The 23,888-nt window shown below is 44.3% G+C and overlaps 1 protein-coding gene across 2 annotated transcripts in view; it reads right to left on the reverse strand.

The window, feature by feature from the left end:
• The window catches only part of SKAP1 (src kinase associated phosphoprotein 1), a 156,407-nt gene that overhangs the window by 128,776 nt on the left and 3,743 nt on the right, over positions 1-23,888 (reverse strand). For both annotated transcript variants that reach the window (XM_054224741.1, XM_054224740.1), the window contains exons 2-3: positions 21,302-21,407; positions 10,688-10,713 (exon numbers count right to left, since the gene is read on the reverse strand). In XM_054224741.1, coding sequence (XP_054080716.1) covers positions 10,688-10,713; positions 21,302-21,407 — 132 coding nt within the window. The remainder of the gene's footprint in view (positions 1-10,687; positions 10,714-21,301; positions 21,408-23,888) is intronic.

Consider the following 23,888-nt stretch of genomic DNA (forward strand, 5'->3'; position numbering starts at 1 on the left):
GGCTTATACCTCAGCCAGGGGCTCCCCTGGCACTATTTGGCTGCCCCCGAGTGTGCTAAATACCCGGCTTCCTTACTTCATGATAAAAAAAAATGAAATTATGCCATCTTTTAGCTGTCTGACATTTTCTGCAGAAACAGTTTCTCGCACAGCAGCGGAGAGAGGGGCTTGAAGGCATTCTGCGTAATTAACACAGATATCACGCCTTATATGTATCGACCCTAAGCAAATTACAGAGAGGACAGATTGCGTCTCTGGTGACAGGGGTGTCCCCAGAAGAGGGGGTGGCAGTTCCGAGCGCAGGCCCTTTGGAGAGCGGCGTCAGTCAGGTCGCGTCAGTCACAGCAGGTCCCTGCAGGACCCGCAGCCACCACACAGACCCGGCAGCAGGCACAGACGCAGCCTCCAGCAGACCCCCTGCATCAGAGGGGTAAAAATTGACCAAGAGGAGAATGAAAAGAAGCCAATTAAGCATTAAGAGGGCTCCGAGAGAGCAGCACAAGCAGGAGCTACAGGAGAAAGAGTCTCCACCATCAGGGAACACACTGTTGCTTCTTCCTCCGCAGCCTCAAGTCTCTGCAACGAAGGGAATAATCGGACCTTCCTACGTGCTCTGGAGCTTGTGGTGCTGGAAGGAAAAAATATGAATCCAACCTCGGCTCTGGCACAGTCGCAGGATCTGGCAGATGTCAGGTCTTCAGACTAATGTTAGAAAAACCTCCGTTCAGGTTCTGGTTTTGCTGTAATTCTGTTGTGGCGGGGTCAGAACATGCATCCCTGCCCACCTCCCCCCTCCTGCAGAAGCAGGAGAGGACAGTTACTCTCTCTGAAGGCTAAAACCTCTTACTGAGACCTCAGAAATCAAGTTCCCCAAGACTGAAATTTTTTTCTCCACATATTTACTGGCAAAGTTTTCCTTTCCTTAAGCTGCAGTTTACCTCTCATGGGGGGGGGGGGGGGAGGAAAAAAAAAAAAAAAAAAAAAAAAATACCTGAATTAATGCATCCTGGCAGACACAGGAAGAGAAACAATCTAAATAGGTGAAAGGGCTTTGTAGTGGAAAAAAATTCATCTCCAGCAGCTTGTTAAGGGAACTGCAATTAAGCTTACTTTGCATTCAGTGAAGGTCTTTATCTAGGTACCTAGAGTTTCATTTAAGCATCTTTTTAGAGCATAAGAAAAATCAATACCAAGCGAGTTCCATTTACGCTTTTATGATAAGCTCGTTCATGCCAAAGCGGAAGTAAAATCCCCAACTCGAGTTAATATTCAAGGAAACGAAGTTCCTGCTTTAAAGTAATGACTCCTTAGTATCATACTACAAATAAAGGTCTCTGATCCAAATCCCATCTGCCTTCATGCTCAACAGTGTTAATATCTCTAGATTTTCAGGGACTAATTTAGCAGTAATGCATTTCCCAAAGCAGAGCTGTAAAAGTATTATCAATACCATGGTTTAATATCCCTTACTACAATCACTTGCTGAAATTATGGAGAATCACATGGAAACACATCAACAGAGACGCACCCACACAGTAAGTACTGCTCACATGTAAATATATTATAGTTTAGCTTTTGTAATGTAGTTAAAGCTCCGTCAACATCCCTATTATAAATTATATACCTTTTTAAACACACTTATGTGCTAGAAAATGTACGATGTTTCTTTTTTGAATGCCTTAAAGACTTCATCGGCTCCTAAGCACCCATTTGGATCTGTGTGGTTAGCCTCTGTGATTAATATGCGAATAGCTCAGGTTGGTGGATGCAGATTTTCCACACCTTCTTCATGGGTGCTATTGACTTCCTTATAGTACCAGTGCCTGGGTAACATGACATTTGCCTGAAAACCCAATTTTTTCTATAGCACATCACTGCAATAGGCATATATGTCCGCCCTCTCTTTCCTGGCTGTACTACCAGCAGCAGTATTATTAACAAACTACGAGAGAAATCTCTTTATATACAGATCTCAAAGTGTTTATCCCCCTTAATAAATATTTTCTTGGATGCGGAGATCACACACAGAAGGAAAATAACTTTGTCCCTGGCTCACAGGGTAAACAAGGCCATGGTGAGAGCAGGACTCGTCTCTGCGTACGCTGTGTTTTATCAGCGGGACAGGTCTACCTCATGGCAACAGGGTCAAAAGCAAAGAGAGGGACCTCCTCGCGCACAGGAGGAGCCGATTTATCATTGTTTTAGAAACATCGACCCAAACAGGTCTTGGCTGGCTGACAAGTGAATCCAGTCCAAGCCTAATTTTGTTCGCTCAGTATCCAGTTTTTTTGGCTAATTACATGCAGTAAAGCAAATTAATAGCCCACTAAAAACGCCACTTATGTTAAAAACCCAAGCCGAAAGTGGGAAGCTGTGTCGCGGAGGCGAGTTCGCTGCAGTGAGCCCCTGTGCCCAGCAGGTCGGGCTGCAGCGTGCAGCATCAGCCGCGGATGCGCGGCATCAGCGCGGCCCCGCTGCGCCCGCCGCCGGGCTGGGAAAGGCAACAAACTGCCCGGGATTCATAAAAAAAAAAAAGGAAATCCATCACGGTAGACTTCCTAAAGCTTTCCGGGGTGCAAAACCTAGTCTCATTGTCGGCGGGGCGGGAGGAATCAAAGCCTTACAACGGGTCCAAGTAGTTTATTACACTGAAAGGAATTCAAGTTTTGCAACTCTCAGCTGGGAGAGAATAAACCCAAAGGATGTTGAGAAGCTCAGGGCAGGCTGGGGTTAAATTATTTTCTCTCTCTGTCACATGGCAAAGGAACTTCACGATTATATAAAACAGAAGATAACCTGGAAGTTATTAATTCATAGGTCTTTAATCTGACATGCAGATACCCAAACTGAAGCCTTCCCGCAACTGATTACGGGTTTATTTCCGAAAAGGAAAAAAGCAAGCTACAACAATAGAAAACCCAAGTCCTACACACCCCCCAAAAAAGCCACCCCACAAATGACACATGAGATTTGCAACTTGGAAGCCTTGCCCGAAAGAGAACTTTGGCAGGGCTGCTCTGTAAGACAACAAAGCGCATTCTCATGAATCCTAATAGCTGATGAGGTTGGGGGGCCCAAATATCCCCCCCTGAACCGATGAGGACAAGAAGAAGCTGCTGAGCTCACGCTGCATCTCTCCCATCACTCTATTTTCTAATCTCTTGCCAGCCCCTTGTGTCATTCCCCAGCTGAGCTCTCCTCTCCAGTTCTCACTGTCTGTTTGCTCTCCCCCTCCCTCCCCCTCCAACTTCCTCCCCTCCAGCTCCTCTCTCGCAATCCTTGGCACCCTTTCAGCAAAGGCACTGCATATTCCGCCTCTCAAGTGGGCAGCAGCTACACAGAACAGCTGCCTGACAGGGGAAGCACAGCACACTTCAGCCTTGCTTAGGAACAAGCCTGAAACCCAGCACAGCAGAAGATTCCCACGGGATGTAAACAAGTAAACAAGATTTATTCTTTCTTTTGTGACCCGGTAACACGTCAGTAAAATACAAAGCCCATCCAATGTGAGCAAAAAAACCCAGCCTAAAGCTACCAACAGTTTGTATTTCTGTCTGCTGATAAATTATTCCTCTTTGAAGAGAGAAGGTCTTCATTTAAAGGATGGGGATACTGAGGCAGAGGAGGATCACAAATCTGTGCTTTGGTTCATCCTCTGAGGTACCAGCTCTGCTAGGAACATGGAAAACAAGGTCTGCCAAGCCAGACCCTGCGCTTGTGCAGTGCAATAGTTAACAAATAGTTCTGCAAATACAGTTTGGGATCTAAAAAAAGATGTCAACATCATCAGTACTGAAGAGGGGACTACAGGCCAAATAGTTTTGAGTAACGTCCGTTGTAGTGTCAGGAGGTTCAACGTATTTTCTTAGCCAAAACCCTTCCAAGCGCACAAGGAATAAACAGAACTAACCCACGAGGGAGCTGGAGTTTAGCGAGCATATTCCAATGACAAGACACAAGGAGGCTGTCTTGCCCGTATCTGCAGCAATTTTCACTGTTAAGAAAAAATAAGTACAACGAGCGAATGCAAAGACAGGAGCGTACGGCAGAGCGATGGGCTCTCTAGGGACTGGAGGAGATGCCCATTAGGCATTTACGATAATGCAAAGGATGATCTTACAGTGGTGTTTCAGGATGGAGCCTGACTAAAGGGCAGAATTACTACTGTAGGTGACTTGGATGGGGTTACTGCTCTACAAACCAAAGTCACTGTGGGGAGAGCTACTCAAAACTCCAGATTAGAACCAGCTGAAGGCTTGGAAGACTCAGGAATCGGGACCCAGCCCCCCTCCCGCTGAGCGAGGGCTATGGATGCAGAGGGGACCAACGCCCCCACTTCCAGCAAGGCTCAAAGGTATAAGACAGGGCACTCCTTTCCCTAAGGGCTCCAAAACATCTTAATGGCCAGAGAATTTACATCCTTTTTCCCCATTTTCGTGGAGCAGGAGGGTCTATTACCCACTGCAAGAAAGCTCAGATGATTGTATATATGAATGCTCTCGTGCTCTATCCCCAGCGGGGCAATTTCTTGAACGTCCTTCTGTTCTGCATGAGCACGGAGCAACGCTTGGGCGGCGTGTTCATCTAAGCACATTACAATAACCCTTGAGATTTCTTTATAAAAAGAAAGCTGCAGCACATTCCTATTACGCAAACAAGTTCAGAAAACACAGAGGGTTCATTTGAGAAGGCTCTCTATCTCCAAAGCTGCATATCAGGCAATTTAGACAATCTAATAATTAGAGTATTTTATTAACTGACCAAAGCGAGAGCAATAGAACTTGTTAATATTTAACTTACAGGGGCTCCCCAAACTGCTGTATATTTAGCATCTTTACTGACATTTTTATACCTTCCTCTTTATGGTGCATTGCTTTATTCTTAAGAGTCTGGTGGGCTTTGACCCCCCCAGGGAGGGAAGCACGGGACACTGCTGAATGTGAGCCAAGAGGGCAAGTTCTGCCCAAGGTGTTACAAATTGGGATGGGTTTCGAAGGACTATGGGTGACTTGGTAACTCCACCGCTTTGATTAATGAAGTAGAGATCGGCAAGCAGCACCTGGTAATCCAAACCAGGAAGCTTCCCTCAAGTTTGTAAGAAGTTTTAAATCAATGGGCTGGTTTAAAAAGAGTTCAAAAGCCCTCCTCATTAACCTAATTCTTCTCAATAAAGGTCATGAAAGTTTTGACATTAACAGCAGAATAACCCAGCCAAACCGCTAGTTGCTGTTACCTAGTCTTTCAATCCTATTATAAATTCTACAAGTTCTTCATTTGCTGGCTCCAACTAAAGACTGATAACAGTAAACCCAAGTATTTAAAAAAATAAAATCAAATGACATGTTCATGTTTGGAGGCTTTTCCCTTCTCCTCCCCTCACTTCATGCATTGAACACACCCAGAAAGAAAAAAAGTGACTAACGCTTTCGAGAAATGCAGAAATGGCCTTTTGTATTCCCTTGCGCTACAGCAATATGAATGTCTATCAAGGGTAAACATCTCCCCCTTAATTTCTGTGCACTCGCCACCAACTAACCCTATTTCTGACCACTACAGACCCCCACTCAAGGTGCTCACTGGAGCAGCCTGGCTCCAGAGACCTGGGGCAAGGTGGGATGTCACACTCAAGGGCTCTGCCCAGAGTTTTCTTGTCCCTCCAGCTGAAGGGTGCTCCGTGCTCTGTTGGACTCCCAGGTGGGTTTTTTTCAGGGTTTTAAAACTTCATGATAAGGGGTGGTGGCTTGGTTTCTGGTTTGAACATTCAAAATGCAATAGCAACAGTTTCCAAGTTACACAGACCCCTTGATTATTCTACTTATATATGTAAATAAAAATGCAGACACACCCCCATACAGCAGTTCCCAGAGCACAGACGCCTTCCTCCTACCTAGGACAATTTTCCAAGCAGAGTGTTCTCTTTTCTCCTATAATCATTACTTGCCTCCAAAATTTGTGCACAATACCTTAGGTAGCAGAATAATTTATAAGTCCATGTAAAAGCAAAGCTGTGCAGCTGCTCAGAGTTTGCAAAACTATGAAACAGGAGGGATTTTAATGCAAAAAATACTGTCTCTACACAGATTAGTTTGCCCAGAGTATAATATATATACAGAGGCAGGGAGCTGCACGCTCAGAGCTGCAGGAAGCAAAGCTTCAGCGCTGATAAAGGGACCCGTCAGAAGTGTTGATACTAAAGCTTTTCTTTTTTTTAAGTTAAAGAACATATGCCTATGTGTATATTTTATTTTTCATTAATTAACTCTCTGTTCCACATACCACCCAAACACATCTTGGACTTTAGACGGCATTCTAACAAAAGTTTTTTTGTTTTCTTTTTGTCTCTGTGTGTTATGACATTTCAAGGGTTGTAGCTGGCACTCATGTTTATAAAGCAGGGGAATTCCACGCATGGCGATAGAATAGATATTTTAACAATATGTTACAAATATTGTCAATTCAATATTTTTTCCCTTGCGTTTTCAAACACATCATAAATCTAGACTAGGTTTCTGTGTATGAACCCTGCTTACCACTGAGCTGGAGACTCTTGGCATGAACGCAAAGAGGGTTTTTTATAAATAAAACTTAGGAAAATCACTATGCACTCCATTAATTCAGGAACACTCTGCCTCAGCTTCAAAGGGGATCTTTACAGTAAAGATGGTGTTTTTGCTGCTTTAATGATTTGCTACTTGTACTTGTCATAACTACACGAACCAAGTATGCAATACCAGGGAGCAGCGGTTTGGGGAAATGCACAGTTCCGTCTCCCATCCAGCTCCGCTTCAGTTCAATTCAAGAGATTTGAGGCTTTATATAGAAAAGCTACTTCATAAATCTAACACTTGAGGCCTTTGTGTAACGCCAGTTAATGAAAGAAAGCTACATGCGTGCCCTGGGTATGTAACATACCTCGTGCACTGCTACGACATCCAACCCCGGGAACAACCAGCGACCCATGAAGTCACACCCAAGCCAAAGTAGGGCCGATAGACGTAAAACGATACGTGCTTCGTCTAAATAGTATATACTATGAGATAAGTGGCCTACTAAGACTTTCCACACTGTTACTTACTTAATCCTTTTACAGAACATGAAGGCTCCCAATTTTTAAGTCATGTTTTATCCTGGATTGTCCCTTACCCCATCTCCCTTCCATATAGTTATGTTTTTTCCTCCTACTTACATTTTCTGGGGTTAAGGCACAGAACCGAGAGAAGCAGTAAAACTGGACCCAGTTCCTGGACACGCCTGCAGATGCTCTGGTACCTTAAGCACATTTCTTGAGCCTCAGTTTTCCTAAATTTCATAAATGGGAAGAACAATCCTCGCTCTCACATGTTTTGGTTACTTACAAGTGTTTTAAGAAACACTACTATTCAGCAATATACACGCAGCACTTCAGAGAAGACCGTTTAGGATGAACTTTTGATGAAAAGACAAAAGTATTGTCATAAGCCCAATGAAAATAAATCTGGTTTTATTCATCTATTTGGGATTTTCTTCAAAACAAAATAAGAAGTCATTGCCTACAACTGCATCCACTGTGAAGTTTCTTTAGCGTGAACGAGCAGGTGGAAGCTGAGTTCTGTGCAATGCTGTGCTAAGGGTTCACCCACCCAGCAGAAAGACCCAGGTACCCACAGGAGGATTTGGAGGGACAATCCTTTGCCAGCCCCAGGCCAGAGCCCTCGGCTGGGAGGGCAGAGCCACATTTTCTCCATCTCCAGAGGTCTGTGTCTTCAGGCAGAGCGTTATAGAGCAACTCGTACTCCTGAGTATCTCTAAATACTGTATGGACATCACTGATTTAATCTAACTCACTTCTACCAGTGGCCATATTGTCTTTTCACACTTGCCCATCATTGCATGTCTTTTGGGTTTGGGAATGGAGAAGCTGAAACACATCAGTGACAGTAATTTAGGGCAAAGTCCCACCCAGCAAAGACAAACTTGCAGCCTGACCCACAGCTCTCATTTAGCCCCACACACACCTTTTTCTCCTTTAATCCCTCCTTTTGCATTGCTCCCTGTCCCTCCATTCTCTTCCCAAATATTCTTCTCTTCCCTCCAGTCTCCCTGTCCTCCCATTTCATGCTGGATTCCCTTGCAGTACCCCAGAACGGCCTCTCGCTGCTCCCTCAGACCACGCGTTTCTTCCAAACCAAAGCTGTTGCAGAACATTTCCCCTGCACTGAATTGTGAGAAGAGACGGAAACAGCAGAAAGGAACTTGGGGGAGGGCTCCGGCTGACCCAGGTCCTCTCCAGATTTTCTTTGCCAACTTTCCTTAGCTCCCTTTCCACAAAGGGGAGGTTGCTGCAAGACAGCAAAGGCATGCATGCATAAAATATATTAAGTGTATAAAATGCTTTACATAGGCAGACAGCCCTCCTCCAAAAGGAAATACAAGTCACCCTGGGGCTCTGTTCACAGAGCGCCTACGGAACAAGGCAGAAATACTTTGCAGCTACACACTATGGCCAACAACATCACCTGGTGCCTATGACTTGGGCACAGCAATTCATCCTGCGTCGTGTGCTCTGTTCAGTTACATCTTCCTGACACTGCACTGATCCGCCCAACTCATGCTCAAGACCAGACCAACAGTCCATTTCATATACGTCTCTGCCTGCTGGGAGATGTCAAGACCGATTCTATTCATTTCAGCCAATACCAGAAACCAACAGGTTGGGATAGCTGGAATCACCGAGGTTTTAGTCTTCAGAGGGATTTCAGCACAGCTCTGAGTTCAAGGAGCTCAGTTGCCTTTACCAGATGTGGTCACAAGTTGTGCTTAAAGCCCTTTAGAGAAGCTGGTTACTAGATATTACAAAGAAAATCCCAAAGCTTCTTAGAAGTCGTCTTTTCCTTTGCCACATCAGCCTGTTATTTAAATGCAGTGGCAGTGCAGCTAGGCAGATAATTTATACCTGTTTTTTGCAGTCCTCTTATGTGTCTAGGCACATGAGATTTTTATTTTATTTTTTTTTATTTAAAACCAAGCCCCACATTGTTGGTCTCGGGCTCTTTTCCATTCAACATGCACCAAGTTCTCATCGCCACCGTTCCTTCCCCCGGCAAGGCATCACAAACCGGAGCTGAGGCTCTCGAGGTGATGTCCGCGCCCATGTTTTCACTCCCAGGTTGCCCTGTTTCCTTAGTACATTTTTTCCCCAATAATATTAATTCCCAAGGTGACATAGGGACACGTTTAGAGATACCTATATACCTGAAGATCCAAATACTTGTACAGTAATTCCTAGCAGGCATTTAAATGAGCTAGGCACTTCATTTGCAAGTCTATACACAGTTCTACAACGCAGTCTTCCTAATATGACTTAGGCTTCCAACTCTATAAAAGAATAAGGAATATTTCAAAAGAACAAAAGCATCCCTCCTCCACCCTTTACATTGTATGAACTTTCAAAATTAAAAAAAAAAAATCTAATTTTGAGCCCTTTTATGTGTTCTAATCCTCTCTCACTCTTTTTTTTTTTTAATTTTGAACACAGCTGTCTGTTGTACTTTCTCAAATGATGCCAGATGCTGGGTTCATCAACCAAACGCATGAAAACAATGGTTTGAAAGCAATTAGAAGCACCGAGGCTGCACCGAGGCTCATATTAAAATGTGATAACACTGTTCTAGTGGGAATTGCAACGCTGCTGCATTTCTGACATTTCTGTGCTGCCAGACAGACAGGATGTGCTGGAAGTGGGCCCTGACCGAGGAGGTAACATACTGGAATTTATTCCTGGAGTAAATGAAGGATTAGCTGAGTTGGAACGCTTGCAAGGATTTTTATTACAGCCCCAGCTCCCATCTTGTTTGAACATTGGCAGATCCTTCTGTCTGTGCTCGCGTATCACAACCATTATTTAAGGAAGAGGGACGAACCCACCAAACCACACACCGTGGCTGTACCCATTGCCCCAAATCAGGAATCGGAGCTGAGCTCCACTGATCCGATAGAGTCAAAGGAACTCTAGGTCAGCTCCGAGCAAACACATATCCATCAATTGCCCCGAATATACAGAAGTACCCACTGACACGGCTTGTGACCTGCAGGCACCCTGGAAAGTTTAAATCATCACCCGCATTATTGCGGAAATGAAGATCAAAGTCACAATCAGAGTCTCCCAGCTTGTTAACAGACATAACAAGAGATGGTCACGGTCCTGAAAAATTTACAGCCTGACCATTTGTCTACACCTGGAGGTTGATTCAATTTCAAATTTGGGTTAACATGAAGCAACGGGACCAGAGGAAACTCCCTGAAGGTCACCCAACAGTCTTCGCTCCCAAGTCAACGGTCCATGGGAATATACAGCCCTTTCTGAACGTTATTAAGCCTTTTCTGGAGACACAAGTTTTGCAGAAAAAATTTCCTGCGCTTGTCCAAGACAATACATTTATGTCAGCACTGCAGTTTTGTATCACTTGCTCTCAAGGGGAAGGAGAAAGACTTCTGTTGTTCAGAAAGGATACTAACCCCAACTCCTGCTATTGCCCTCTCTACAGCTTTGCCCCTTTCTGCCCCTAAGAACTGCCACACGCTTACATTCGGTTTAAGCTCTGATCCCTGTTGACCTTGCATAGAAGTCACCACACACATCCAGCCCTTCCCAGCTCCCTGAGCTCATAGCAATGAGAACTCACCCCTCCTTCCCCTGGCTCGTACTCACCTCCGGGCAGAAATTCCAAGTGGTACCTAAAAGACCAAAAAGAAAAAGACAGATATAAGCATACATTATTTTCTTAATGATTTGTCCCAGCCTGATTAATAAGTGACAGATGGGAGAACTATGCCAGAAGTGCCGCCAGGAACTCAGCAAATGGTCACCACGCACGTTTTGTACAAGAAGCTTCAAGAGGAATTGCAAGTCCTACAGATGCAACTGGCCCCTGCGACATCCTCTGCTACCCAGGGAACCTCCTCCACTTCTCCTCCTCTTCAGCAGTTCCAAAGGTTCCCAACTTCCTTCCATTAGAACAGGTCTCTCACGCCAAAAGCAATGGTTTACGTGACCTTTTGCTTTGCAGCCTTAATTAAAGGCCTCTAAAGGTCCCTTCCAACCCAAGGTATTATATGATTCTACTCTGTGACTCTTTTCTTTGCCTCATCTCACCCCTTCCCTCGCAGCAGCGCAGAGGGCAGTACACACACTGCCCAATTCTGGCCATGCCAGACAAAATCCTTCACAATTTCTTAATTTCTCACGCTTTGAGTGCATCTTGGGTTGACATCTGAGTTATTTTAATAAGGGAACAGCACTGACATGTTTTGGAAACAGATCGAGGACTGGGGGATAAACCACAAAGTGACCCATTCACGGCAAGACGTGTAACAAAGGGGTGGTCTATAGGCATTAGTGGCAAGAATCCAGTATGTAAAAATCAAATCAATTTGTTTCCTCATTAAAAGCTTTCATGAAGAAAATGATTTAACACAAACATTCAAGCTACTGACACAGATTAATTAGAAAACAACAACAGAATTCTGATTAAGGGCACAATATTTATTTGACTTGTTTGCTTTGGACACAAAAAAAATAAAAAATGTGCACAGACAGAAGAAACTTTCCTGGGAGAATGGGTTCAGTGATAAATAACAGCTGTATGATATTGAAAGAGCCACACCACAGTGCTTTGTAGTGAGAAAGGGCTGCAAATTCCTCTGGGCCTTGGGATGCTCCTGGCAGTGGTCCCCCATTTTTACAACAAGCTCTTTCCTAGCCATCCTTTGGCAGCTCCGCCTTATCTCTCAAGCCCAGAGAAGTGACACCACCTGCCCAAGGTCAGGGGAACCCCTGCAGCAGCTCCGTCCTTTTGCTTCCAATCATCAATGGTTACTCAACATTCGCTTTGAGAATTCAAACATTATGCAACATTTGCTTTGAGAAACCTTCCTGGGCTGAGCCTCTGCTCTGCAAAAGGTACCTGCATCCCCTCCAGCCCCCGGGCCCTGCATCCCCGAGAGCTGAAATACTTTTGTCTCCTGAACGGACAAGGACTGTGAGACAGGACAGCAAAATCACTTCTTGTTTTGTGAACTTTTGTCTCTTGTGCTTGAGAGACTGTCCTAATCTCCCCTGAACATGTTTTAGTGATAACATTTACTGCACTAGGACCAAAATGATTTTCTGTCACTTCTAATTCCAGTTCAATAAAAGTATAAGAGCTTTGTTTCTAACCTCTGTCATTTTTAATACAGTAAAATGGTTTAAAAAAAATGTAAAATTGAGTTCCATTTCCTACTGGACCAGCAAGCTCATGTTAGCTTCACTCTGATCAAATTTAAGGGGGGGAAATACCAAAAAGATGCTTTGCTTTTTTTTTTTTAAGCATAAGGAAACAGTCAAAAATTCTAATCTCATCAGATCAGGATGTGTCTTTAATCTCATGCTTTGATCATTTTCACTCTGGAAAGGCTTAAGCAGAGAATGGAAGTTAGTTTAAAAATCTAATCGGGAGTGGGGGGAAGATGGTCTTGTTCTTATGGAAGATGAAAGAGTAATGATCTAATTCCTTCATCTGCCACTGACTGTATGAAAATCTTGAATAAATTACTTATCTTGAGAGCTTAAAAGGCACCCGCATACGATGCCACAGTATTTTCAGTATGTTCGCTTAGAGGTTTTCTTTCTTTCCCCCTGGTGTTTTGTACATGTCTAAGGGGGTGGGGGGAGGATGAATTTCAGCTCGGTGTTTCCTCTACCCCTTCCTGCAGGTAACCTCAGCCTTAGTTAATAAGCAAGTTATTATATTTTCACAATTTTCAGAGGTGGCCAGAATATTTTTTTGTTCCTGCATTACCCGAGAAATGCAATTACTTGGGCAAAATGCCCATTTTTGCTGCAACAACCTGAGTAGCAAATAAGACTAGTTCAAATGTATCTATAGCCCTGTCACATGCATGCTTACAGATTCAGAATAACTCATGTTTCTGTGCAGCAGAGGAGGAGGAACTCAGCTGGGAGAAGCAGGTTTGTCGTCTTGGGCCATTCTCCAAAGTACAGAGCTTGAGGCCAATTCCGATTTTTGTTCCCAATTAAGACAGCACTAACTGACAAGTACATTACGCCTTTAACGCACCTGATCTCGGGGTACCAGGCAGTTACACAACATCTTGTTCTTTAGCTTTGCAGGAGGTTTACCCTGAAAGTTATAGCCCAATCATTTCTCCCAGCAAATAATTTAAAAAACCAATTGTAATTGCTCCATACACATCCCCCCTTGAGCCAGACAGTGTAAGTTAGAAACTATAGGCTTAATCCTCATTCAACTGCATCTTTATTTTGGAGGTTATTTGCCTTGGGATCAGTTTGACATTTTCATCTTTAATAAAGAATTTTTAGATCTCACAAACACCAAGAGTTAAGAGCTCCTTACTCACTTTAACTAGAAAGTTTGGCAATAGGTGATATATCTGGTCATGCCTTTTAAGCACTTAATTTAAAACGCTCCTATCCACCAGCTACGGGTGTAATCCCCCAAGAAGAGAACCAGCTAAGGCAAAGCATAGCGGAGTTTCAGCCTAATGGGAAGGTCCGGTCTACATCGGACCTTAAGAAAGTGGAGGGAGATGGGGAAGAACTCGTGTCAAATCATTAACTAGCTTCATCCAAACAACCTCACAAAGGAATCTATTGAGAATTTTGATGCAACACGTAAAGTGAGGAACTAACCCAGAAATATCTGATTTCCATTACAAAGCCAAAGGACGAGTGTTGCACTGCCAATACTTTAACAAAAGACATCCCATCAGCATTTCCCCTGCCTGGTTCGCAAGGAACCACCCACCTCTCTCACCTCATCGGTGCATATTTTGGGCTAGACAGGAAGAAGCCACAGATTTGTTCTGTTCAAAACACAAACTGTTTCTCATGATCGTGTAGCCTTTGAGGTTACACACTCAACAAGCAAACATCAGTTGAGCTTGCTTTTCTGGAAATGTTTATGTTCTTTGCTCCTGAAAAACATACAGATCACAGTTCTAATCCATCAGCCTCCTAGTAGCAGTGTCTCCAACTGGACCCAATCAAAGTTGCAACTCAACTGTGTAAGCAAACCTCAGAGAGTGAACTACCATGAGGAAGAGTAGAAGAAAATGCTGTTGTCACATTGGAAAGGGAAATTGAGTCACAGAGCAGGCAGGTTTGCCAGAAAGCCTCCTTTCCAACAGGAACCCACTGTCCTTACAGTCTTGAGCCAGAACTAATGTTTCTCCGTGTCTGGTCTGTAAGGATCAGAGCCTTCTGCTGCCTCCCACAGAGCCAGGGCTTGGTCTTCAGAAGTGAAGGATGCTTCCAGGACACACCAGGACCTTGATGACAGATCTCATCCTTGCACTGGTTTGTAGCAGAAGCAAGATTGGAAGCAACCCCAAGAGCATTAGTTAGGCACTTACGAGTTCGCCAGATCCTACCCTTCCTAGCTGTACTGTATGATGGATTCACCTTCAAGGGAGTTTGCTTTTCATAGCTTTTACTGAAAATCAGTCACCGTGATGCTGCCAGGTACGCCCAAGCAGGAGTCCATTCCTTGCAGATGCAGGACTACTAGCAAAGAAGTTACCTGAACACTCCTATCACCTCAGCAGCAGCATTTAAACTAGGGAAATCCAGAAATACCCCTTTTTGATCCAAAAAGAAGGGCAGATTAAGCCCTGGAATACGCAAGGATGAAATTCCCCCTGTGTCAGTATTATTCCTGCCACACTAGGTCTAGATTTGCCCTTTGGTAGGAGCACAGGACTCCTATTTTCTTGGAGCACCAAGATAATTTGGTTTTGTTCCTACATTTACAACCTTTACACAAAACTCAAGCAGTAGATCAACCCCAGGCCCCTAGTCCTCTTTGCACGGGGCGGGGGGTCGTCAGAAATCCCACCAACGCACAGAAATCCAGTAAAACACATGATTAACACACCCATTCCTCCCATCCACAACTTGAGTTTGCTGACCAGCATCTGCTGCTTCCAGCAAATCCCAGAGCTGACAGAGTCAAACCAGACCCATTTGGGGCTAGAAGCAAAAATTGCTGTCTGAAATCTTACGGTCTGTATTATGCAGGGGGTCAAACTTGATGGTTATAATGGTCTCTTTGCAGCTGTAAAATCTACAGAAGTCTAAACCCCACTTTCCTCTCAGACTCAATTTCAGCAGGAACCATAAAATAAAGTCAGGTTTCAATCAAATTTCCTGTATTTTCCTGTCCAATTAAGAACACTAATATCACCACAGATGTTATTAAATTAGATATTTCAAGACAGCCTAATTTGTTTGGTGCACAGTATTTGTTGGGTTTTAATGTTTGCAAAAAAAATTTTGAAAAAAATCAATGCTGTACAAGATTTCAAGCAAAAAAAAAAAAAGATGAAAATGGGATTGGGGAGCTTACCATTAGCAGAGTCGGTTACAAACCACTTCAAATGCATTTCTCGGTTAAATGTTAGAGAAGCAGCAGCAGCAGCTACGCAAAGACTCTGGTTACACAATTTCAATCATTTACAGTCCTCAGGTTTCAGATTAACAATGCATTCACAAGGAAATGGATGGGGAAACAGGGGTAATTTTATCAGCTGGAATGGAAAATGATGCAAATTACTGAAAGGAGTCTAACCCAGAAGGCACCAAGCTGCATTACTGGCAGAGTGAATGGCCACATTCACCCCAGGTATAAAAGCAGGTAGAATATAACAACAGCAGAATTGAATTTGTGCCCCTGCCACGCCGTATCTTAGCCCAGGAGAATTCCTTCCTCAGCAGTCCCCAAAAGGAGAGGGGGAAGGGGGGGAAAAAATCCCCTACCGAGATTACAGAATAAATTGGGAACATCCTAACAGAAACATTACCAGACTTTAAAAAGAAATAATCACCACGGTCGGTATTCAACTTGGCTGTTGAAAACTAAAGGAATGCCTGTGCTCACACACACCCAGGCGCAGATGTACTGGTGCAGGGTGGTGAGAGGCTTTAGATCTCCATTAACACCAGCTGGTGCAGCGCACGCTCACGTCTCCCCAGGCCAGTGCTCCCCCCACCCTGCGCAGGACCACAGCTCCCCTGCTCCAAGATTAAAAAAAGAAATATGCAACTTGAGGAGCTCATTTTTAGGCTAGAAAAGTCCAAAGAGTGCTAAGTACTTTTGAAGTGACAGGGACTTGCTTTTATTTTTTGCAGAACAAATCTGTATTTAATGGCCAAAGTAAGTGTGAATGAAATCCTGCTCAGCAAGATCGTTTCCTTGCTGAGCAAATAAATTTCAGCTCTCTGAAGAACATGAAGGAGGAGAACAGCACTTTGCCTAATTAAGGACAGTGTGGCAGGGCTATAGTCCAGCCCCGGCATTAATGTGCTGAGCTCAATTATCTGCCCATCAGGTCACATTCTTAAATTCCTTTTTATCTTGGTATCACACATTATTCAGCATAATGAGTTTAATATTGGTAGGAATTACAGGCAGTGCGTTTACACTAATGAAGCAAAATTACCCTGAAATTGCATTTTCTTTAATTTCAATCTTAAAACTTTAAAATAAGGTTGAAAATTGAAGTAATAGATGTAGTTAATACAGTTAGAAGTTTATTAAAACAGGCCAAACAGGCTGGTTTAGACAGAATTTTAGATATATTTCCATTAGTGAATGTTTTACAATCTTACTTTAATACCTTGCCAGAGAAAACATCAAGTTCAGCCCAATAATTAGGCAGAGTTCCCCTGGTGTTGAAGTAGCTACACCTATAAAACCAGTAGCTTATTGGTTTGTGACAGCCTGCATGAACCACATGTGGCAACAGCTTGCTGAGATTTGTAGCACAGCCTCAAGGATGCCCAAAGCAGAGGCAGTTGCTGTGTTGCCTTTACCCTGACACTTCCATTTGGGGTCAAACCATCTTGTTTCCGCTCCAGCAGCAAGTGCAGGATTTCTTATCAAGAGTAACGCTGCCAGGGCCAGATGTGTCAAAGCACTCGGCAGGAACTAGGTGAAGGCGTTACCTAAGTTTGCTCCCCAAAACCCAAATATTTCTGCAGCTCAGATTGAAACGGAGCATGGAAACACATACCCATGGTTTGGGAGCATCTCAGAGCCCCTCTGTATCCTGCATCTCTGCACCAAGGAGAGCAGTTTCCAAGCTCAGAAGCTGTATTTATCTTTCCGAAGATAACGTGCTCCTGCATTTGTGACACCGCACACAGGTACCAGCGTAGCAGCACAGCACCCGCAGAGCTCCAGGAAAGACCATGGCTCCTGCAAGCTCTTTAGCAGGACAGGACATTGCCTGGAGACGCCTGATATGCAAGAAGTTTCATCGTAGAGTTAAAAGACCACGTGCAGACTTTTCCTCACCAATTGCACAGTAGCAGAGTTGGGAATAGTGCCATAAACTTTAAGAAGAATTAGACAACGAGGCAGTAAAATGAGGTTTTGGGGCTTGCTAGTCAGAGATGGAAAGCCTGTCTACCCTGGAGCTCCTGCTGCTGGAAGGAATGTCAAAAAAATGGTCCTGTGTAGTAGTTACGAGTAGCAGGATTGAGCCTCAGGTTCACACTGGTGTTTCAGTCACAGCGGAGCAAATTAAAGGTAGAGTTTCAGTGTCTATTTTGGATTTCCTAGTGGGTGTACGCGAGAAGCTCAACATTAATTAAGCCCCTTTCTCTTCATTTCTGCTTTGATATACAACAGGTCTGCCTTGCTCTCCTTTTAGTACTATTACATTTCGCCTCAGGGAAAAAAAAAATACTAAGAATTTGTTTCCATCAATGCAAACTTGCCTTCCAACAGGGAGTTTAAATGACTAGCTGACTCCAAGGAGGTGGAAGAACTATTTATCTCCATATTTTTAAATAAATCCCATTCTCCCCACCTCACCCCCTGCCATTGTAACTGCTCTAGAAATGTCGAAATGCTGAGGTGAGGTCATTTAACAGCAAGACGACTTTTTTTTTGGTTACTGCTCTTGGCAAAGGACAAGAATGGGCTTGTGTTCCTGAGCGGAGTCATGTATCCGATTCATCCCAGGTGTCGGACATCTGCTGCTAGCTCTGCAGCCGCCTTTGTTAGGACACAAGAAACAGCAGCCACATTCCCAAGGAACAACTTGAAACAAAACATTGGCACCAACAGACCTAAAACAGAAGCAACTGACAACCTTTGGGGCTTCTGGAAGACAAGTAAAACTCTGCCCCAGCACCACATCCTCCCCAAAGCAAAGCTGCTTTTTAAGTCATTTTTATCCATTTCAAACACTTTGTTTCTCTGTTCAGGACTAGAGCAGAGTCCTCAGCCTACAGTCAGGACACAGGTAATAGGCTGCAAGACCCTCATCCTTCACACAGATGCTTCCTGGGGACCAAACCTCTGGTTGTGTTCTGTGGCTTGTTTTCCTGGATGTCATGCAAAGCAATCAGGGAAAGAAATTGAAAAAAAGATTATAAACAAAACCAAAGAAATGATTAGGAAAAAAATTGCCAGGCCAGGATTTACATTTAAGATATTAGAAAGTGGAATAGGATCTGAGTTAGTAGGGAGGGGGAAAAAAAAAAAACAAAAGAAAGGAGAGAAGTATTTCAACACAACAGTGCACTTTAAATAACCAAATGAGTTCTGAAAGTAAAACGGTACAGGGACTCATAACTCAGCCGTATGGTGACAGCCTCCCCACAGCCACCGCCTGCACCACCTCTGACACAGCTCCTCAAGCAAAAATACCCCAGGATTGCCTTGGAAAAAATTATAACCTGCAAACACAATCCCCTCCCTGCCTACCGCACTTCTTGCGGCGAGACGGGAACAATATATCCTCACAGGTAGCACATGGAGACATAAAGCCCAACCACTTGTTCACATTATAGTCATCAGCGAACCTCCTGGTGGGGGAATGTTATGAGGCCACGGGGAGAGCAGCGATATAAAGACCTGACGGCCAAGTTACAGGAACAGTTATTGAGGCTGGCTCAGGATAATCATACTAGATGAAGCTCTTCCCTTTCAGAGACACTTGTGTCTCTCCCCAGTAGTTGAGCAGTTTACTTATGTCCATTATGAACCCAAATAACGAAACCCTACACGCCGTGTTGTTTTTGGCCCTGCGGAGGTGGAAGGCGGGGAGCGGGGCTGCTCGGGGGAGGCAGGCGCTTCCTGAAGACGACAGCTGATGATTTCCTGAACGCCCGCCGCAGCAGCCACAGGAAGCTCCCCGAAGAGACAAACCCCTGCGCCTCATCCCCATGAGCAAGACCTGCTTAGATCTTTTCAAATAAAAAGACACAGTCATCGTTACAGTAATCTCCCACCACAAATCATTGCGTTAATGGCTCGGGTCAGAACAAGGACATCTGTATACTCTGTTCTTCTCACCCTTTCAAATGCCACCGAGCAATAAAACACAAGCAGGAAATCAGCAGTGCCCCGTAGTCTTTGCTCAAGAGTCTCACTTTCCCCTCCAGAAGTACCTGCAGTTTATTTCAATAAGCAACAGGACTGAGGCCCACAGCTGGACCTGAGCATCCAGGAGGAACCTGCACATCGCCTCTCTTCCTGATTCAAAGGCTGCATCACCGAATCTCCTGCTTTTTTGAGATGACTTTGTTCTAAAAGCTTTATCCCAAATTGTAGTCTTAGGCTGAGAAAGAGCTAAGAGCCAAGGCTGAGTGCTGCATTACAGCATCGGTGTTTGCCCCAGGACCTGAAAGACTCCTCCTTCTTGAGCAAGTCACCAAAACCACACACGACCTCTGGGAAGCCAGAGGTCCACAGGATGATGGTCATAGCAGCATCTTTCCCCGCTGCTCAAGCACCCTTCACAACTCTAACAGCACGCAGAGACAGACCGCTGACTTCAGGAAGCCAGAAGAACCCAGTATTTCCAAGTTTGCCAAGTGCCTCACACATCTACCAAGTTCTATGCTATTTTTAATTCATTAAAAACAAACCTAGAGTTTGTTATATGAAAATAACGAGTTGTCACTTTTAAAGTTGCATGCTCCTGAGACAGATGAAAAAAGCTTGTCTTGATGTCCAAATACTTCACATTCAGAATTCTGCTTACTTAACTCCTTCCATCCAAGATCAATACCCGCCAACAAGCAGGAATTTTTCAGAGAAAGCACTCCAATCTGTTACAAACATGGAATCAAGCCCTTTCTTCCACAGTATTACAGGACGCTGCCACACACACACACACCATTCTTCCGTTAGATATGCTACAGCCCCATTTTCCAAAGGCTTCCATCTTCTGCGTTCAGCTTGTTTCAATTATTCAGGGCAACCCAGGCTGATAATTACACAGTCCCGTGTTGCTGAGTAAAACCGATGCTTAATTAGCCAGCAGGAAAGATCGATTAAGATACAGCAGGGCATCTTGCAAAGTTCTTCAGTGGGACTGCAGGGAATAGAGTCTGGCTGTGCCCTTCCGAAGGATAAAATTCTCCTCTTCTCAGGGACTCGACAGCAGTTTTATTTAAACTGGATGCTTAGATCAGTCAGCCACCCTGAGTTTTATTGTCAGGTCTTCACTTCGAGTGACACAACTCATATCTTATAACTAGAGCATTAACAGCAAGCTCTGGATCACATTTCTAGCCAAAAATATAATGCAGCTTAGGCTGAAAGTTTTATTTAAACAGAAAAGAAGTTGCTGTAGGCTTACATTCCTTGATTTTCCCTCATATAGCACAACAGAACAACCCTTGTTTGCTTCACTCGCTTATCTCAGTGATGCAGCTCATGTTCTCACACGGGACTTGAACAGTCACAAGGACATGAAATTTTGGAATCCTGTTTGGACCCAAGTCTTAACTCAAGAAGTCCTCCTCTTCATTGCATCAAAGTCCAGGCGATGCATATTTGAGTTCAGAAGCCACTCGTGAAATAGATGCTTTTGGCAGCATGAATCTTTGCTCACTGTATTGATTTACCCACGTGCTCAAATATCAGAGTGATGGCCTTTTTTTTTTCCCCCCACAAAACCCTCTGTAGCACAAGGGAGAAGGAAGAACAGGACAGGATCAGAGACCCACATACAAAAAGCTGTACAGACACAGTCCAAGGCATACTATTTATTTTTTTTACCTTAAAAAAACCAAACCAAATTCCAAACAGAGATAATAACAGCTTTGCAGACAACTATATACCTAGTTGAGCGTACAAACCAGTGTGTGTGTACTCTCACATTATACCAATCCCCAAACGCCCATTAACTTCCAAAGCATGGTCCAGCTAGTCAAACGCGGTACCCCAAGGCATCACACTTTTCTGAAGCACTTTCATTATAAAGTGACACAGACAACACAAACCTGGCTTTGACTTGCTGGAAGCCAAAGAGAATTGCATCCCTCTGCTCCCTTGCTTTAGCAGTCAAGTTTTCATTCTGCAGTCCATCCGCCAGGTAAAATTCAACATCTGGGGAAAACAAGAGAATTACAGATTAAAACCTAACCTGTTCTTGGCCAAGAAACCCAAACCTGGCTGTGCACTGGGAAGCACCGCACCAAGCAGTCTGATCTAGAGACACAAGTCTGAAAACTTCATTTGGAAAAGTTAGGACATTGAACTGATTGCGGATAGAAGGTGGTCTAAATATCACATGCGATTACAGAGCTGCTCTCTAGCTGCAATGGTACAAGGCAAATACACAACTGCAAAGAAACCACCAAGTAGAAAAAAGGAAGAGGGAGATGAAACATCAATAAGTCTATTGGACTAAAGTACAACTCCACCTGGCTCTCTGCTGCCCCAAACCCTAAAAATCTGCTGCTGTGAAAGACTTTCAGCATTAAGTAAGGACACAGAAGCAGTTATCCTGTTCAGAGGAGGATCCAAAGCTCTTTGAAAACACCAGTGCAAGATATCCATTGGCACTTGAAGAAAACCCTGACCTGTGGTTTTCACAAGGGAGACCTCCGCAGAGGACAAGCCCTGAACAACAGGTCGGTTGTGCACTTGTATCACCACATGGGTTCTCCCGCAAGGTTATCGCTGAAATACTACACCCTGTGCTTGCTCAGAGACAGCTAAACAAAAGTAAATATGGTTTTCTCGCACCTGGAAATGACATCTACACACCAAAATTTAACCTGAACTGGAATAGAAAAGGAGTAAGCGTTTTCTATTTGCATAAATATTTATGTTCTTTACAGAAACCTCAAAAACAAAATCTCATTGAAACCAGAACAGTTCCAATCACACCTGCTCTGGATAGGAGAATATCACCCTTGTACTTCAGCAGCATTACTGCTAGTTGCCCCTAGCACAGAAAAGATTGGCTTCAAAGCTATGGTAGTGTGCATCCACAGGCCTCTCCAACCTTTAACTCACACCCCATACTGTGACACTAATGGCAGTTTAATATCTTGCTTGCAAGACTTTCAGCTCCTTATGCTTCAGCTGCCGGTACAACAGCCAGCACTGTTTAGCACACCCCAGGAACCTGCACAGCTCCTTAAAAACAGCTCCTCCACCTGCAAGCACATCTCAAGATCAAAATGCCACAAGAGAAATTAATACCTTTTTCTGTTAGTCACGAGCCCTCATTTCTTTCTGTTGTCTGCTCAAGACACACTCAAGAAAAGCTTAGAGCTTGGGGGGGAGGAGCGGGGAAAGGAGATCTTTAAATTGAAGAGCTTAAGGAGGGACACAGAGGGGAACAAAGCTGGTGCTTGGGCATCCCCCAGGAGCAGAGCCCTCTTCCTACCTCCTCTTCAAAGGGACAGAAGGGCAGGACGAGGGAGACCCAACTCTGCCCACAGCAGCCTGGGAAGGAGGAATGAATCCAGGCACACTTGTCTCCATAACACTCCAGTTCTCCTTTCTGGATTTGTTCAGCTGAAAGCACCAGTTTCCATGGGAGCACTCACTAATAAGCACATTTCAGGCAAACACAGACTCCTCCAGGTCCTCACTAGCTCCTTCCTCTATCTCCCTGCCTTTCCTCCTACCAGGAGTGCTCCTGACCCACAAGAACCAGGTCTGAGCCAGCCATGCCTCGTACCTGCAGCCACTTCATCGCCAAGACACCGAGCTGAAGCCTGAACACAGCGGAGATAGCTAAGCGTCCGAGCACAGCCCCTCTGGTGCGGGGATGCACAGTTGCCGTATGCCAGCAGATGGGCAGTAACACTAATTCACAGCATCGCTCTCAAACCCACACCTACATCCAGCGGCGGTTTTGGGAGCTCCAGGAGCACAGAGGTGTCCGGCCAAAATGCCTATTAATAACAATTCACTGCTAGTAATTTAGGCCTCGGTGGCCTGCCTGGGCTAACACAAAGGCTTCGCCAGAGCAGCTGAGTGAAGCTTTTTAAGTCCCAGGCCAATCCTGCAGTCCTTACGCTCAGTTTCATTTTGAGCACATCTCTATGCAGTTTTAATTGTACATCTAAGATACAGTACCAGCTTATGACAAGCCTAACAATGCTGAGGCTTACACCACTTACGAATTACACAGAAAGTACCCAAGTACATATATCTAAGCACAAAGGATATATCTTGCTCCGAGGAGCTTACTGCTTAAGAACAGATGACGCTAAGGGGACAATTTATTATATACAAACCAGCATAAAAACAGCAGAGTAGAAATGGGTCAGCAAGAGAAACCATGTACAGGCTGTATTTCCACAGTGAAAGAAGCAGCAAGAAAGACAAACTGCTCCCAGAACTTGTGCAAATATCAGCTGGATCCCTCTGTCATTTTTAAGCACAGATTAGCTCCATGAGTATGCGATTAGCTCTAATACGGTATTTACTTACTGGGATGTCAGCACAGATCAGCTGCTGGATAAGTTATAGTAGAACTGGGGTCACTTCTGCAAACCAGGCAGAGCCCCTTTCAGAGCCAGCCACTATGTTTATAGCGCCAGGAAATGAAAAAGAAAGCCTAACCAT

The sequence above is a fragment of the Rissa tridactyla genome, chromosome 19, assembly GCF_028500815.1.
Source record: "Rissa tridactyla isolate bRisTri1 chromosome 19, bRisTri1.patW.cur.20221130, whole genome shotgun sequence".
Lineage (NCBI taxonomy): Eukaryota > Metazoa > Chordata > Aves > Charadriiformes > Laridae > Rissa > Rissa tridactyla.